We start from the raw sequence: 18,723 nt of genomic DNA, 5'->3' as shown, positions 1-18,723 counted from the left end.
ACCTCTGCCTCCCGGGCTCTAGCAATCCTACTGCCTCAGCCTCCCAAGTAGCTAGGACTACAGGCATGAGCCACCATGCCCAGCCATGATTTTCTTTCTCTAGAAAAGTCTGTTAGTGGGGATTTGAACATTCTTTAGGTATTATACATATTTTCTTTGAGGTGTCATACATTAAAATTAATTTCTTCAAAAATCAGGATGATCATTTGTACAAAAGTATACAATCAACTAGGATGAGGTTTTTATAAAGTTGTTTTCCTTTTAACATAAAGTTTTATGTAATAATTTCCAATCCCTCATGCCTTCTTTCTTCCTTTCTGGCAATCTCAACTTCAAATCAGTAATACTCGTTATAGGTACATTGGTACCTATAATAACAAAGCTACTTTGTTCTGTAAACGTTGGCCTAAGCTTTGAAAACCATGAGCCGTTGAGTTTCATGAATTCAAGTTAGACAGTAACAGAGGCCAAGACTCTAAGCAAACAATATCTGAAAAGGAAGTACACAAAAACAGGTAGAAACTATTTAACTGTTTTATTTTTCTGTGTGTATACATATTTATGTGTGTTTTTACACACAAAAAAATACCTTTTTTGCATTTTATGTAGCTAGTCCTAATTACTATTATATACTTATTATAGGTACATTTATGTAGCTAGTCCTAATTACATTTGATCAATGGTGTTTGTTAAATTTTTTAAAAATACGTAACAAATATGAAGGTTTTTCTTGTTTTTACAGCTTTTTTGCTCCATAAAAGTATTCTGGTTTTTATCAGGACATATTATATGTATTAGAAATGAAAGTCAACACAGTGTGAGTTTAAATGGTTAAAAAAAAAAAAACATTTAACCATTTGGACTTAAAGACCTTCTGTCAATATTCTCTCTAGAGGCTGGGTGCAGTGGCTCATGCCTGTAATCCAAGCAGTTTGGGAGGCTGAGGTAGGTGGATGGCTTGAGCCCAAAAGTTTGAGACCAGCCTGGGCATCATGGCAAAACCCTATATAACACAAAAATATAAAAAATTAGCTAAGCATGGTGGTACACAGCTGTGGTCCCAGCTACTCAGGAGGCTGAGGTGGGAGGATTGCTTGAGCCCAGGAGGTTGAGCCTGCAATGAGGCGTGATTGCACCACTACACTCCAGCCTAGGTGACATTGTGAGAACTTGTTTTGAAAAAAAAATTGGAGCTAAATTGAAACCCAAGTAGCTTTGGGGGCTTGTTATCCATCTAATATACAAATTCTTCCTTCTATACCAAGTCATGTATTGCCATAATAGAAGGTAGAACTTTTAAGGAGATAGGGTACCACATTATGGTGAATGAATATTTCTTTTGTGGTCAAAATCATCAAACATTTGTCTATATTTACTGCCCCTGAATTCTCTCCTTCAGTTCTCTTTTTAGTCCAGCCAGGTTTTTGCATCACCATTCCATCCAAACTTCTCTTAATAGGATCACCAGTGACTTTCCTAATAAATTCAAGGGTCAGTTCTCAGTCTTTTTCTTACCTGCCCTATTGGTGGCATTTACCATAATCAATAACACCTCTTCTTTGATAGATACATTGTGTTTAGTTGGTTATGGGGCACTGACCTGTTCCCCCACCAAGTTTCCTCTCACCTCACTGATTACTCCTAAATTCTTGCTCATGTTCTATCCTTTCGTTACACTCAAACCCTTGGTACTCTCGCCCAGTCCTATTCTAAATACCCTCTCCGTGCCACAATTGACAAATTTATATTTCCAGTTCAGATCTGTCTCTGAAACTTAAGACTCATAATCCAGTATCCAATGGCATACTCCACATCTTTATTTGAATATTTTAATACTATTGCTAATCCAGCCTGTCCAAACTAAATTCATCTTTCCCTCAAAACATGTTCCTCTGCATTTTTTAGTTGCAGTAATTATCATTTTAGTTGCTGAGGCCAAAAACCTGGTAGTCATCTTTCACTGTGTTCTTCTTTCACTTTTTTTTTTTTTTTTTTTTCTGAGATGGAGTCTCGCTCTGTCGCGCAGGCTGCGGTGCAGTGGTGTGGTCCCGGGTCACTGCAACCTCTGCCTCCTGGGTTCAAGCAATTCTCCTGCATCAGCTTCCCAAGTAGCTGGGATTACAGGTGCCTGCCACCACGCCTGGCTAATTTTTTGTATTTTTAGTAGAGACAGTGTTTCACCATGTTGGCTCAGCTGGTCTGGAACTACTGACCTCGTGATCCGCCCGCCTCGGCCTCCCAAAGTGCTGGAATTACAGGCATGAGTCACCGAGCCTGGCCTCTTTTACTTTCATATCCAATTCTTCAACAAATCTTATTAGCTTTACCTCCAGATTATATTCAGAATTCCTCTATTTCTCAGCACACCCACTACTCCACCCTGGTCAGAGGTACTATCTTTTTTGGACTGAATTATTGCAGTAACATTCTAACTGATCTCCTTGCTTCTATACTTGCCCTTCCCATCTATTTTTTCTTCTCAGTGGAGTGATTCTTTGAGTTATAAGTCAAATCATATTACTCTTAAGACTTTTTGTTTCACTCAGAGTAAAAGTCAAAATCCTTATAATGGCCTACAAAGCCTTTCATAAACTAATACCTCCGTACTCTTATCTTCACATTCCCTTCATTTTCTGCACTCTAGCCATACTGGCCTCTCTCCGGTTTCTTAAACACGTCAGGAATATTTTTGCCTTAAGAACTTTGCTTTGGCTCTGCCTACTGCCTAATGCTCTTAGCGCAGAAGTACATGGCTAACTCTTCCATCTCCTTTAAGTTGTTGCTTAAATGTCAGTGAAGGGTATTCTGTCTCCCCTATGTAAAATTGTAACCCATACGCAATTTCCATTACCCTGCTCTACTTTTTCTTTTTTCCAAAGCTCTTATGCCTCTCTAACATACATCATTTACATATTTAATATGTTTGGTTTCTTTTTTTTTTGGAGACGGAGTCTCGCTCTGTCACCCAGGCTGGAGTGCAGTGGCGCGATCTCGGCTCACTGCAAGCTCCGCCTCCCGGGTTCACGCCATTCTCCTGCCTCAGCCTCTCCGAGTAGCTGGGACTACAGGCGCCCGCCACCACGCCCGGCTAATTTTTTTGTATTTTTTAGTAGAGACGGGGTTTCACCGTGGTCTCGATCTCCTGACCTCGTGATCCGCCCGCCTCGGCCTCCCAAAGTGCTGGGATTACAAGCGTGAGCCACCGCGCCCGGCCAATATGTTTGGTTTTTAATTGTTTCACTATCCCACTAGACTCTAAGTTCTATCAAGGAAAGCAATGTCTGTTTTGTTCATTGATATGTATATCCCAAGCATTTAGAATAGTGCTTGCAAATGATAGTAACTGAGTTAATATTTGTTGAATAATAAACGAGTTTAAATATTGGGAATAATTGTAATGTTTAGTTTAACCCTGAATATACCATCAGGTTTATTGGACCCAATTTTAGTTTGAGATTTTTTTTTTTATTTTGAGCGTTTCTAACTATTTTTAAGAATTGAGGCCAGGTGCAGTGGCTCATGCCTGTAATCCCAGCACTTTTGGAGACCAAGGCGGGTGAATCACTTAAGCCCAGGAGTTCGAGACCAGCCTGGGCAACGTGGCAAATCCCCATCTGTACAAAAAATACAAAAGTTAGCCAAGTGTGGTGGCATGTCGCAGTAGTACCAGCTACTTGGAGGACTGAGATGGGAGGATTGTTTGCACCCGGGAGGCAGACGGAGGTTGCAGTGAGTTGAGATGGGGCTGTTGTACTCCAGCCAGGGCGACAGAGTAAGACTCTGTCTCCAAAAAAAAAAAAAAAAAAAGAATTGATAGTACGTACTTTTATTCTTTCTTAAAAGTCTTCCAAAGACTACAGAAGAGTTTTACTTTTCTTCACAATAAAACTAATTCTGTTTCAGAATTACTGTGTGGGTACATTGGACCCTTTTATAACTCTAAGTTACCTCTTGGCCTCCTGCCATATCTTGAAAAACTATACTGTTTCATCATCCTGGGAATAATTTTATCATTACTTATTCATTATTTCCAGCTGTACTGAAAAAGACTAAATTATTAATTTTTTAAAAAAACAGAAGAATGATGAAATTGCCTAGAAGGATAATGCAGGAGTGACATAAATCATCACTGTTACATCATCCTTCACTTTTATTATTGTGCTGCCTAAAGTATTGCATTATCTTTCAAGAATGTACAATAGAAGTCTGGAGACACACTGTCTTTATAATCTTCTTTCACTTTCATTGAACAAGGCTGAGAATTCACAATTTTATATTTTCCACACAAAACGGCAAATAGGAAATTGATGAAACATGTTTTCACAATTTTTAGATGAATCAGAAGATGAATGCAAAGAGACAGGTAGTCTAGGTACTAGAACCTAATGATAATGAACTTAATCTTTTAAGTAATTCTCAGACTACGATTTTTCAGTGGATATGGTAGATGTTTTTTCTAAAACTCAAGAACTGATAAGTGAACGATGTATTTCTGTGTTAAAAAAAGAGTATTCTCATATAGTTACTCATTCAACAGAACGTTCTTCATCACACAATATATGACAGGAATCTGAATCATCCTGCTTTGATAAGGACGTGATTTTTTTTATATTTTATGGTGTTTGTGCATCAAAATTTACTTCATCTGGTTTCTATCAAATGGGCAAATGCTGAAGACAGGTATATATGCAGGGATGATTAGAAGGAAATAGATGATATAGAAATGAAAAATTTTTTTTCGATTGATCATTCTGATTGGTGCTTATGAATCTAAAAGTGAAAATGTTTTACAGTTTTTTGTTTTTTTATGTTTTTTGAGACAGAATTTCGCTTTTTGAGATGGAGTTTTGCTCTTGTTGCCCAGGCTGGAGTGCAATGGTGCAATCTTGGCTCACCGCAACCTTCACCTCCTGGGTTCCAATGATTCTCCTGCCTCAGCCTCCTGAGTAGCTGGGATTACAGGCATGAGCCACCATACCCAGCTAATTTTGTATTTTTAGTAGAGACATGGTTTCTGCGTGTTGGTCAGGCTGGTCTCGAACTCCCGACCTCAGGTGATCCGCCTGCCTCGGCCTCCCAAAGTGTTGGGATTACAGGCGTGAGCCACTGCGCCCAGCCATGTGTTACAGTTATTAAGCAAAGAAGAAATACATTTAAAATCTGATATGAGTATTTTTAAACAGATGTAGTCTAGGTTCATGCATGATAATTGATGAGTAGTTGCATTCCACATGTTGCATATTTCAGGTATATTTATGGAATAATATGCGTTTGCTGTCTTTGTAGTCTCATTAAAATGTCTTATAAAATTCTTTTTCATTATCTCTTTATTCTTCTATAAATTGTGAAATGACTTAGTTTATTAAAAGGTCTCATTGGACCCAGATAGTGAATGGTGAAAACTATTTTTCCTAGTATAAAGGAGCAGGAATATAATGAAAAGGCACTAGAGATGTGAAGATGACTAAACTTGGAGAGATGAAGTACTGGTGGCTGGTAGGGCAGTAAGTAGACTTTTTAGGCCAAGTAAATGAAACAACTAAACTGCTATTAAATTCAGAAAAATTAAAATGTTGTGTAAGAAGAAAAATAATGTACTTCACTACATAGTCATTATATAAATTGAATATAAATTTAACCTGAGGATGAAGGGAGAAGAAATTCAGATAGGGTGTTATAAGATTAATTAAATCCTCTTTTATTATGAGTTTAGAAATTAGATAGATAAATCCATAAAAAAAAAAAAACAGAATGAACATGATTTAGAAATATTCAAGTAAATACCAAAAGAAATAGCAAGAGGTGTAAGTGGTTGCCTCTTGGGAATGGAAGCTGGCATAAGGAGGAGAGAACTGGTATTGTTTCTTACATGATATTTTAGTATTTTTAGAGTTTTTAAAAACCATGTGTATTACTTTGATAACAATTAATAGTAAAATATGAAACTGGATTTAGAATCTCGCTGTTATGTATCAAATGAAATTGAAGGCACAGGGAAAACAACAATCTTAGATCTCAGGTGATGAACAGCTGTAATGACTGGAAGGGGGAACCAAAGTACTGGCTTGGAAAAACATTTTAAAGGAATATAGTGTGGAATTTTAAGACCTATTCTGATTGGACAATGGGAGTGAAGTATTAGGTTAAGATGCAAACAAACCTCTGTTTTGAGGCACTCATAACAATAGGGGAGAAGGTATTTATGCCCATTTCAAGTGGAGTTGGAATGGTAGGTTGTGCTTTGGATATGTTATAGCTTGCAATGAATGTAATATAAACATTTGTGACATATCCTGTTTGAAGTGTGAGCCTGAACATGTTTGATCTAAGGTCTGGAGAAAGATTTGAAGCAAATCTGACCTAAAAAAAATTATAGGAATAAAGCAAATTGTTTTGGATTTGTTTCACCAAGGAGCAAGTAAGCAGAGAACCAGACACTGGAGAAAAAAAGGAGTCAGGAAGTAGACAAGGAAATGTTAAAAGAAATAATAGGATAACTGAAAGAATGTAGCTTCCAGATTGCGGGCTATCAGCAGATAAATAGAAACTTTTTTACAGCCTTTAAATCTTCCCTAGAAACCTTTTTAAAAGTAGCTTCTTGATTAGATTTAAATGGGTTTTATTTGTGCTTGTCATTTTACAGATATTGTAAATATACGTGTGGTATATTTTCTTTTTGCCTTTCATGGACAGTTGGAGGTGGGGAACAGGTATCCATAGTCGATATATTTAAAGGAAGAAAAAACAACTTCCATAATCTTGTTATATTGACTGTTTCTGTTGATACATTTTCCCTTTCTGTTCTTGTTTCTTAGTATGATTTGAGGGTCATTTTAAATTTCTGAATAAATATTTTGTAAGCCAGGTGGTTCATTGACTGAACGTTTGGGGCAGAGGTAATGGGAGATGAGGCCTTGTCTCTCTCTCCATAGACAAAGGCCTTAATATGACTAATAACTTAGCAAAAGCTCTATATGACCCTCTGCTAAGCACCTGTATTTATTTCCTCTTTCTTCTTCCTCCTCTACCTCTAAAAAAAGAAATCCCCATTTCTTTTACACACATGTTAAAAATAAAAAATTGTTTCTGGTAAATTTAATATGATTTAAAATAAGATGAACATTTTGATGCTTTACTTGCAAATTCTGCTATTAAAATGTGTTTTATTTAAACTATTGCCACTTATACAGTGAAAAATTTTAATGACTAAAACAGTTTTGTGACCAATGTTATAATTGAAAAGTATAAATTTGAGAAAACCAAGACAGAAAAAGGGAGCAGTTTCAGAAGAATGTAAGTGAATAAAGTGGCGTAGCCCTCAGGGGATTTGAATGTGGCATTGTGTGTATTTCAAAAGTTTCCGTTGAAAACAGATGCTGCTGATGAAGTTGGGAATAGTAACTTCATCTGTGGCTGTTTCAGTTGCTTATTAGAAGTGAGAAAGATCCCAAGGGGTTATCTGGTGTAGTGGAGTTAGGCTCAGGAAAGGATATGACATAAATATCTGGCAGCTTTGTCTGTGTGATCTTTAATCCATAAACACTGGTTAGGTACAAGCATGATTATCTATAAACGTGCAATTATCTTATTTCATGTGGATTCTGTTTCTACCACAGTGTTATTTCAATAATGGCAGGGTTATTTTTTAAAGTCCATTTTAATTCTTAAGAACTGGTTATTACAGAAATTGTAAGTTTTTTCCCTAAACAAAGAGAACTGTCTTACTGAATTTTTATTATATAATGACAGTTCATTAAATTATTTACTGGCTTATGTGCCCCAATTCAGAACAGTACTTATTCATACAGTTGTCCATATGAATGTTTCCTTTTTTGCTTTTTCTTTTCAATTTTATTTTCTGATGTTATTCATAGTATGCAAGATATTATGCTGATAACTGGATAGATAAAATAGATGTGGTCTCAGTCCATAGAGCACTTTGATATAGAGAGGGAAATAAAATATTTATTGACATAGCCCTTAATACAGAGTTTAAAAGTGCCCAGGATCCTTGAAAATACAGATAAGATGCTTTCAGACTATGACTGAAGGAGAATATACTTCTACTACTAGAGGGAATTCAAAGGAGATAGAAATGTTATTTAATTCATTCAGTAAATATGAATACCTATGGTAACTAAGCATTCTTGCTTTGATGTTTGGAAGATACAAAGATAGAAATTACACAGTTAAAGTCCAGATATTACAAAGTTGTGAGTGATCATCACTGCTTTTGAAGGGGTACTAGATAAGACTTCAGTGGAGGTGAGTAGGGACTTGATGGCCATATCCCAATTCCAAGTGGATGAATTGGGGGTGAATTCAGGTGTTCCAGAGAATAAATGTATAGGCATAGCTGCAGAGAACAACAGGAAACTGGGGAAATTATTAGGCATAGCTGGAACATTGGGACCAGGAAAATGAAGCAAGAGAAACAAGTAAAGGCCTCATGAAAGGCACGTTGTATAGTATACAAAGGAATTTTATGTGTATCCTGTAGGCAGCAAAGGACCATTCAGGGCAGAATGTATTCACATTTATATTTTAGAAATTACTTCAGTAGCAGTGGAATGAAAAGCAGTGTGTGATAATAGAGATAGTCAGAAGACATTTTCATAATCTGGGTAAGATATTAAGTGGCCCTGAGCTAAAATCGTGGCATGGAGGTTATTTTGGATACCCTATTTATAGTATTTGATATGAAAAGTGAGAGAGAACCTGAGTTGAGCTTTCTGGTTTGGAAAACAGGCTACGGTGCAAATCATTGAGATAGAAGACATACAAGGAAGGGAAAGTAGGGGTTTTGTTTGTGTATCTTTAAGGAAGAGAAAATAAAGAATTCCATTTTAGTGATTATGAGTTTGAAATACCTGTGAGACATCCAAGAAAAGACGTGGCTAGAGAAGCAAATTTGGTAGTTCTCACTATGGGCATATATGACATAATCTGGGAGAAAAATTGTAGAAGAAAATGGGTAAAGAAGGGAGTATACCAAGTAACTAGTGAAGAGGAAACCACAAAGGGGGACAAGAGATAGGAAAGCATTTTGTTCTATCAGCCAAGAGAATTGTAAATGCCTCCTAGAGGTCAAGTGAGAAAACTGCTGAATATTATCTCTTTATTTTAGGTTGGTGCAAAAGTAGTTGCGGGTTTTGCCATTACTGTCAAAAGCAAAAACCACAATTACTTTTGCACCAACCTAAATACATTGATTTTGAGGAGCTGAGCCTTAAAAGATATTCAGAGTTTGCAATCATGAAAATTGTACTGGGTTGGGTGGAAAATTGGGCAAAAAGCGAGACAGTGTTGGAGATCAAGGGAATGCCATGAGCAAAAGTACAGAACTGGAAAAGCACATTACAGACATGACCTTTTGTTTTAAAATATTACAAATGTAAAAAAGATGTATATAAAGGAAGTGTGGACAATAAGTTTTATGCTATTACTTTTATGGTATAACTGCCCAAGTTACTTAACCTCAGGTTAACTGGTGGGAGAGTTATTTACAACCTTTTCTACTTTTCCTTTTTTCTTTTTTTTCTTAACATTTCACTGTGTTTTAGAGCATTGAAAGAATGCCATCTCAGATCAGAGAGAGTTTTGATTTTATGATGCAAGTGCAAGAATAGATATTGAGAAAGTCCAAAGTTTTGGTTCCTTAAGGATTACAGGTATATACCAGCTATTGTTTCTTTTTTTTTTTCCCCAATCTCTAACCATGAGCTCACAGTCTATAGACACACAGATTATTTGGGGATAGAACAGTTGCTAACAGACCTACACACTTAGTTTTACTTACTTACTTACTTTATTTATTTATTGCGAAGGTGGTCATGCTGTGTCGTCCAGGCTGCTGGCATGCAGTGGTGGCAGTGGCACCATGTTGGCTTACTGCAGCCTCAACCCCCAGGGCTCAAGCCATCCTCCCACCTCAGCCTCCAGATTACCTGGGACTATAGGCATGCACCACCATACCTGGCTAGTTTGTGTGTGTGTGTGTGTTTTTGTTTTTTTTGTTTGTTTGTTTGTTTGTTTTGTAGAGATGAGGTCTCACTATGTTACCTAAGCTGGGCTCAAACAATCCTCCCACCTTGGCCTCCCAAAGTATTGGAATTGCAGGCGTCAGCCACTGCATCTGGCCCACACTTATTTTAGAAGCTATCTTACATACAGGAGACTATTTTAGTGATGTAATCATCATAAATTAATTTCTCATAGGCAGAATTCAGTATTGCTTTTTAAATAGCTCATTTTCCCAAATAGTATATACTTTTTGTCCTTTTTAAAAGCTTGTTGTTAATTAAATTAGCCTTCTATTGTTAAAAATTAAATTATCATGGTTATTTATTTAACACAGTAATGCTTTTTTTTTAGCATTAGATAGCACATATTATTCTACTAAATGGTAAATTCTTTGAGGGCAAGCACCATGTCTAAGACATCTTTCTGTCTCCAAAAATGTCTTTACATGAGAGAGATTCAGTAAATATTTATTGAAAATTAACTTGACACTATTAAATGGAAACTTTTCACTCTTTAAGGAAAGTTGCATTTACATTCTTAAATCACCATTAGTGGCAAATTCATCACTGATTTGTGGAATATTAAATTCTAGTTAATTGTATGCTGAATCATACATATCTACCTTTTGGTGAAATATAATAATGAGTTTTACAATTTTAGATGTAACAAATTAGGATATCTGGAAAATGTAAGGCATCTGTGGCTTCCTTATAAGAAGGAGCTTTGTGGAAATTAGGCTGAGGAAATGATTCTTAGTCTCTGGCACCTGTGGTGTAGAAAACCAACTGGATATGCTGAACTGAGCCCTCTGTCTCAATAATCTTTGGTGATCTTTGGAAATACATTTTACTAGCTACTACCTTCTGTCAGATTGTCCCTGAAGGTCATGATAACCAGCTCTGTAATTATCTGTAGCTACTCTTAGTAAAGGAATGACGATCTTCAGCTCTTCTAACACAGCCAAATGTAAGCAGACTAAGTACAACTAAAGCATGGGGTGAACTAGCTTCTATCTTTCAGAAACCTAGCCCATATTCTTCCCCAGAAGGTTTGAAATGTGAATGCAGTCTGATATCAGTAAATAGCTAAATTACCACTGCATCTCCGACAAAATACGAGTTGCCCTTTTTTGCCCTATGTTGGAAAGCACACACATAAAAAAGTGAACATTAGTGTAAGCATAATGGACAGGGTTGCTCTGAAGACTAAATGATATTTAAAGCAATTTATAGCCCCTGGATCACCATGCACTTATAAAGATGTTTCTCATAATTATCATGCAGTAATTGTATGTATGTGTAATAAAGATAGCAGAATAGCTCCACAAATAGGGGGCAAAGTGTAAAAAAAAACAGACTGTAGGTTATGGGATTTGGCCAGGACATATATTCAAACTATATTAGTATCATCACCAGATGAATAGCTAAACAAATTGTTATATCCATACAATGGAATACTGCTCCGTAATAAAAAAAAAATGAACAAATTGCTAATACCCAACAACAGGGATGAATCTCAAAAATATTCAGGAGGAAATAAGACAGACACAAAATAGTACATAACGTATAATTCCATATATGTGAGGTCCTGGAACGGGCAAAACGAATCTATCGTGAGAGAAGGCAAATCAGTGGTTGCCTCAGGTGGGGGATTGACTGCACATGTGCACAAAGTAACATTTTGGGATGATGGAAATGTTCTACATTTGATTTTCATAGTGATTACCCAGGTGTATACATTTGCCAAATTGAATCCTACTGTATTTTTACATAGGTACATTTTATTACATGTAAACTACACTCATTAGTTTCCTTTATGGCCCTGCCTTCTGTAACTTTTTTCCTTCTCTCCCTAAAATTGGGGTATTATCCATTCTTCTGAATTTACCATAGCATTTGTTTGGCCTTCTCTTACTCCTTCTTTCTCCTTTCATTTGTCACCTTGTCCTCTACTAAGGCTATAAGCTCTTTACATCTTTCTTTACCCTCTAGCACCTTGCTCATTATAATCTTCCAACAGATGTTTGTTAAACGGAGTTGATTTCATACAAAGAAAGAATTGCCAGCTACTGCTTTGATCACAGCTCTGAAATTTGAATAGAATCACAATCCCAGTTATCAACAAGAACAACCCTATAAAGCAGCTATGGGTTGATGACAGGCATTCTTAGGACAGTCTTAATTTTACACTTTAGGGCAGTCCCATTTAACGTTCTGTGGCATTGGGTGGTGGACACATGGAAGATGAGTGTTCCTGGGCCCCTTGGAAAGTCCTCTTTAAGGCGAATTACGTTGTGCTAGTTGCAAAGGTCTGGAAGATTTAATTCAGGTAAATTACACAACGTGACAATGTATATGATTCCAGTAATGAGAGAAAATCAGAATCAGAAATTTAGTACTAGAAGGTGCCACCATGGATGCCATTTATTCTAACCCATTGTCATACAGACCCAGAGATCTTAAGTATCTTGCCCAACACCACACAGCAAATTAGTGGCAGAGTTAACTCTAGAAGCCAGATTTCTATCAAGTACCATATCCAGAATTTAACAAGTTGGAGAATTTGCTGTTTGTGGAAGTTCTGAGGAGTTGCCCTAGACAAAGCTTTCCTTGGGATGAGATTTTGAGTTTAAGACACAAACAGAGTAGGTTAAGATCACGGGCAGGAAGCTGCTGTCATTACTAGGTTCAAATCAAAACTGGAACCTTGGAGCCATGGCAGGGACAAGAATCGACTTATGTGTTCCTGGTGATGTCTTTGCTTCATATACCACTTGAGAAATACTGATTTTATCTATTGTTGAAACTTAGTTTGTATACTTGTTGATGAATTTTCTATAGTAAGAATATGAATATGCTATAACTTTTTGAGGAGTTGTTAGTACAGTTGACCCTTAAACAACACGGGTTCAAACTGCATAGGTCTGCCTATAAGCACCTTTTTCTCAGCCAAAAATTGATTGAAAATACAGTTTTCATAGGCTGTGAAACCCATATATATAGAGGGGCGACTTCTTATATGTGCAGGTTCCACAGGGCTGACGGGAACTTGAGTGTGCAAGGATTTGGTTCTACCAGGGTAGTCTTGGAACCAATCCCTCATATATACTGAGGGACAACTGTATAGAAGAATATTGTTGAATCCCACGAGATTGTTAAAACAATCTGAATGGAGTTGGTCTCCCTCTCTCAAACCTTCCTTTTTCACTGTTTTGTGTTTATGTGTAAATTTAGAGAGTGGTAACAGTTGCCATTTTGCATTTCATTGGTTTTATATTTCATTTTTTTAAGAACAATTTTAAGTCAGTCTTATAGTTAACATAATTTCAAGTGGTCATTTTGAATGTTAATGATGAAAGACATTGAGATTACGAAAAGCAGCTTTGAAAGTTGTAGCAAAGCATGCTCCATACATGGATCCTTTGAATGAAAGACTAATAGCATGGATGGTGGATGAAGGAATAGAAGCTGCTGCTATTTAATGTATTCTTCACTCTCAGTACATGGATACAGCCTCCAAATGTTACAAAGAAAATAATCAGCAGCACAGCATCTCTGCATACCTGTGGATTGCTCTTTTTGTAAAGCAGCCTCATGGTTTTCTTAGAAAAGTTTTTTATTTAAAAATATATCTCTAGACACTTACTCCTGGTAGGCCTGGGAAAATGTAGATTACTTCATGTCTCTTCAAAAGCCTTTCAAAGAAACAAGTCAAGCTTGATTTGTGTTTTTGAGATAGAGGAAAGTAGTAAGGTAGGAGGACAGAGGAAATCTTAGCTTTAAAGGGAGAAAAAGATCTTTCAGTCCTTTTGTCAACACTTTAGCTTCTGCATTAGTCATAGGTCCCTTCCCCCTTGGCCATGGGTGGACCAAAGGAATAGCAGCCATTTGCACGTTTGTGAAAGGACAGTGGAAAGAAAAGAAAACAGCTGATACAAAAAAATGTGGGGGATTATTTCCTCCACTAGGTTTTTACAGTTGTATTTTTAGATTAATCAGTGGTTTCTGGATATTTGGCCTCCTTTTTTTCTTTTATTTTGCTGTTTTTGATGTTATAAAATACACTGCTAAGAACCTAACCCTATTAGTGAGATGTTATTCAGAGTCTAATTTTTTTATTGTTAGAATGAAAATCATGTAGAATGCAAAGCTAGTGGACACAGTTAATACTCATATTTGGTAGAAAAACTTTTCCTCTACCAAGCTGAGTTCAAATTGGGGGCCTGCAAGTTAACTGATACTGGACGGGTTAACTGGAGAAAAGTTAAGGTTTATTCACACTTGCAGGAGCACTCAATATCAGTAACTCTGATGAAGAGTTTAGAGGGTTATAGAAGTAAGGGGTTATGCCTCTTGCTGTGGCACACCACAGATGCCAGCACTTTAGGAGGCTGAAGTGGGTGAATCACTTGAGCTCAGGAGTTCGAGACCAGCCTGGGTGACATGGTGAAACCCTGTCTCTACCAAAAAAATTACAAAAATTAGCCTAGCATGGTGGCAAGTTCCTGTAGTTCCAGCTACTCAGGAGGCTGATGTGGGAGGATTGCTTAAGCCTGGGAGGTGGAGGTTGCAGTGAGCCAAAATGGTACCCCCTGTACTCCAGTCTTGGCAACAGAGCAAGACCCTGTCTCCAAAAAAAACAAGAAGTAAGGGGCTATATGCCAACTTAACAAGAGGGGGTAGTTTAGGGAGTCAAAGGACAGAAGGATCTCATTTACACAATTTTTTTTTTATGTCTCAGTGCCCAGTGTCAGTCATCTCCCTCCTGTGGATCCTCCTGGAGGTGTGGGAGGGTTGTGACAGCTGCCTGAGTAAAGCTCTGCTTTAGTCAGATAAAAGAAGTTAAGATTTCATTCTGCATCTGCTGTTGGATTTTTGGGCCCTTCACTGATTTTTTTTTTTTAATATTTGTATGTAATCTGATGCTTTTCAATGTATTTTCACATACCTCATTTTATTCTCACAGGACTTTTTAGGCAGACAGGGCAAATACTATTATCCCATTTCACAGGTCAGAAAACTGAGACTCAGAGAGGTTAAGTATTTGTCCAGGGCCACATAGTTAATAACAGAGCCAAAATAAGAATTTCAGGTATTCACCATTTCTCACTATACCTTTGGGGTCCAATTTGAGTACTCATATATTGTGTAATCTATTGTCAATCTATAAGTCCTTTAAAAGTGCCACAGTTAAGTAATATTGTATTTGTTTTGTAGGAGAAGATGGTATAAACTGGTTCATCAGTGACAAAGACATTGAGGTAAAATCAAATTGTTTTTAAAATTCAGAATAATAATTTCCTTTGCTTCATAGTTTATTATGATAACTTTTGGAACATTAATAAATTTAAGTGGCTTATAAGAAAACATTTGATTTTAGCATATGAGTGATTTAACTCTTCAGAAACTTGGTTCAGCCTTGAGTTTTGTCAGTGAGTTAATAGCTGTAATCATCCAGTCCCCTTTCCCTTTCTGTTTCTTCTCTCCTGTGGTGAGTCCTCTCAGCCCATATGGCCTAGTACCACTAAAAAGATCAACACCGGAAATAACTGCTTCTTCAGTGTAAGGAAATGGTTAGTCTATTTTTAGGATGTGGCAGGTGTTTTTCTTTGTCAATTATTAGCCTTAATTGTGGCAGATGCTACAAAAAGAGAATAATTTTATAACTTGGTTTTGGGAGATACCTAGATTGTATTTACTTGTGGTCCACTTGGCCAGTTCAGCAAAATAACAAATAAAAGATGAAAACTTTTTTAAAGATGGAATTCTACCAAACAAGCTAAAGCATGACTGGGATTTACAATTCTTCTTTAAATATTCCATATGATATGCATTGTTAGTATTCTCTTACAAGATCCTAGATTTAGATTAGAATATGGGACAGTTAGAATTGGGTCACTCTGTAGGCAGAATGGATCTTAAACGGACTCCAGTGGAAAAAAATTATCTCATTCCTTTATAGAAATTATCATCCAGTCTTGTAGGCAGTAACCCTGTGCTGTTCAAAAGAAGGGATATATTTGGTAGCTGTACTAACTTTACAAAAGACAAAGTCATAAAAACACCATTCCCTAACTCAAAATTTAAGCAGGCCTCTCAATCAGAAAAACATGGTGTACATTCAGTTATAGAAATCAGCAGTGGCCGGCCGGGCGTGGTGGCTTATGCCTGGTAATCCCAACACTTTGGGAGGCTGAGGTGGGTGGATCACCTGCGGTCAGGAGTTCGAAACCAGACTGGGCAACATGGCGAAACTCCTTCTCTACTGAAAATATAAAAATTAGCCAGGTGTGGTGGCGGGCGCCTGTAGTCCCAGCTACTCAGGGGGCTGAGGCAGGAGAATCGCTTGAACCTGGGGAGGTAGAGGTTGCAGTGAGTCGAGATCACGCCGCTTCACTCCGGCCTGGGCAAAAGAGTGAAACTCCGTCTCAAAAAAAAAAAAAAGGAAAAGTCAGCAGTGGCTTTGACTGAATGCTACCTCCCAGGCACAAGTGATTCTCCTGCCTCAGCCTCCCAAGTAGCTGGGATTACAGACCTGTGCCACCACACCCAGCTAGTTTTGTATTTTTAGTAGAGATGGGGTTTCTCCATGTTGGCCAGGGTGGTTTCGAACTCCCAACCTCAAGTGATCTGCCCACATCGGCCTCCCAAAGTGCTGGGATTACAGGTGTGAGCCACCATGCCCGACCTCTACCTCTTTTTAAGAGAACAAGAGAGATCATAAAGTTCCCCTGCGGTTAGGTTCTAAGTTGAACAGATATAACTAATAATTCTCTTGCTTTATCAAGGTAATGGAACTGACTTGAAGCTTGATGTATCTTTATTCGCTTATAGTTGTCTTTAACAAGAGTAGTAGATGGCTTTTATTTAGCAGTGAAACAATTTTTTTAATTCTTGATTTTTTTTTTCCCTTAGGCCCAGATAGCTAATAACCGAACACCTGGAAGATGGACCCAGCGATACTATTCAGCCAACAAAAACATTATCTGTAGAAATTGTGACAAACGTGGCCATTTATCAAAAAACTGCCCCTTACCACGAGTACGTGAAATATGCTTTGCTTCTTTCCACATTTGTAAACTCAAAATCTCAAGGGTGAGGCTGGGCGCGGTGGCTCACGCCTGTAATCCCAGCACTTTGGGAAGCCGAGGCAGGTGGATCATGAGGTCAGGAGATTGAGACCATCCTGGCTAACATGGTGAAACCCCGTCTCTACCAAAAATATACAAAAAATTAGCCGGGCATGATGGCAGGCGCCTGTAGAACCAGCTACTTGGGAGGCTGAGGCAGGAGAATGGTGTGAACCCAGGAGACGGAGCTTGCAGTAAGCAGAGATTGCACCATTGCACTCCAGCCTGGGTGACAAAGTGAGACTCCATCTCAAAAAAAAATCTCAAGGGTGAAACCCTATAACCTTAGAATTCAAATCTGTTTATAGTATGTGTGTTAAATTTCATGTAGCTTACAGCCTAGTGTAGGAGAAATAATAATAAATTTGGAGTCAGAAAAATGTGGAATCAATTTTAACTTATCATTTAAGTTGTATGGGCAAATCATGCTTCTTGTTTTCTTGTCTATAAAATGAAAAGATTGAATCAGATGATTCCTGAGACCCCTTTCACTTCTAAACCTTCTACTTCATAAGATATCTTATTTCACTGTGAGATAATTTTTATTGTTAGAAAATTATAATTTGGGCCATTTTTAAATGTTTATTCATGTAAGTTATGTTTAGCAGGTACATCAACCTTTGGAAAAACACAGAACTGAAGATCTTAGACGTTTCCTGACCAGATAATTAGCTCTTAACAAACATTTCTTCCATTCCTCCTACCTCTTCCAAATGACTGTTTTTCAAATAGTTCAGACACCTCTCATGTTCCTTTTTTGTTTTTGCTTCTCCAGGCAAAACAGCTTCTTCTATATCTGTTCCTCCTATGACTTAGCTTCTAGATATCCTCCTCATTCTACTTTCCCTCTTACATACCTTTCATTTTGTCAATATTCCTGTAAGAAGAGGCATAAGGAATAAATGCCAGCTGCTAGTATGTACAGACTAAGCCTTTTTGGCAAACAATATACATACAGTATTTTGGACATTTTGTTTGATTTTTACAGTTGTGCTCAAGATTCTACCTTTATTGGGATCTCAAATTAGAAATGATTTTTTATGGGATTATATTGAAAAAGAAATACTAATCTTCTACCTTTTGAGACTGAAGAGATTTTATGATTTTTTTGCCACATAGAAAGTTCGTCGCTGCTTCCTGTGCTCCAGGAGAGGACATCTCCTGTATTCCTGTCCAGCCCCTCTTTGCGAATACTGTCCTGTGCCTAAGATGTTGGACCACTCATGTCTTTTCAGACATTCCTGGGATAAACAGTGTGACCGATGTCATATGCTAGGCCACTATACAGATGTGAGTATCCTGCATATAACTAATTTGTCAGGCTTTGGAGGGAGTGTGCAAGTTTGTAATTAATGTGCAAGTTTATAACTATCAGTCAGCATACCTAAAAGAATGTTTACTCTGTACTATATAGATTGATAGTCATGTCCCTTTTGTCACTGAACATGTATATAAAGCAGTGCTCTAAATATAGGGGTAAGGAGCCTACTGAATCAGGAGACAGCATCAAGAGATAGCATTAACAAATATTTTAAGCCCATTCTAGCCCTTTTTCTTTATGTGCTTGCTAA

At 37.4% G+C, this 18,723-nt stretch overlaps 1 protein-coding gene across 3 annotated transcripts in view; it reads left to right on the top strand.

The window, feature by feature from the left end:
* ZCCHC7 (zinc finger CCHC-type containing 7) overlaps window positions 1-18,723 on the top strand; it is a 236,930-nt gene that overhangs the window by 167,977 nt on the left and 50,230 nt on the right. For all 3 annotated transcript variants that reach the window (XM_003263319.3, XM_030817452.1, XM_012509128.2), the window contains 3 exons: window positions 15,240-15,283; window positions 16,938-17,063; window positions 18,272-18,442. In XM_003263319.3, the coding sequence (XP_003263367.1) occupies window positions 15,240-15,283; window positions 16,938-17,063; window positions 18,272-18,442 (341 nt within the window). The remainder of the gene's footprint in view (window positions 1-15,239; window positions 15,284-16,937; window positions 17,064-18,271; window positions 18,443-18,723) is intronic.

This window comes from Nomascus leucogenys, chromosome 8, assembly GCF_006542625.1.
Source record: "Nomascus leucogenys isolate Asia chromosome 8, Asia_NLE_v1, whole genome shotgun sequence".
NCBI lineage: Eukaryota > Metazoa > Chordata > Mammalia > Primates > Hylobatidae > Nomascus > Nomascus leucogenys.
Note: the sequence above shows the minus strand (reverse complement) of the source record. Positions and strands in the feature narration are given on the sequence as shown.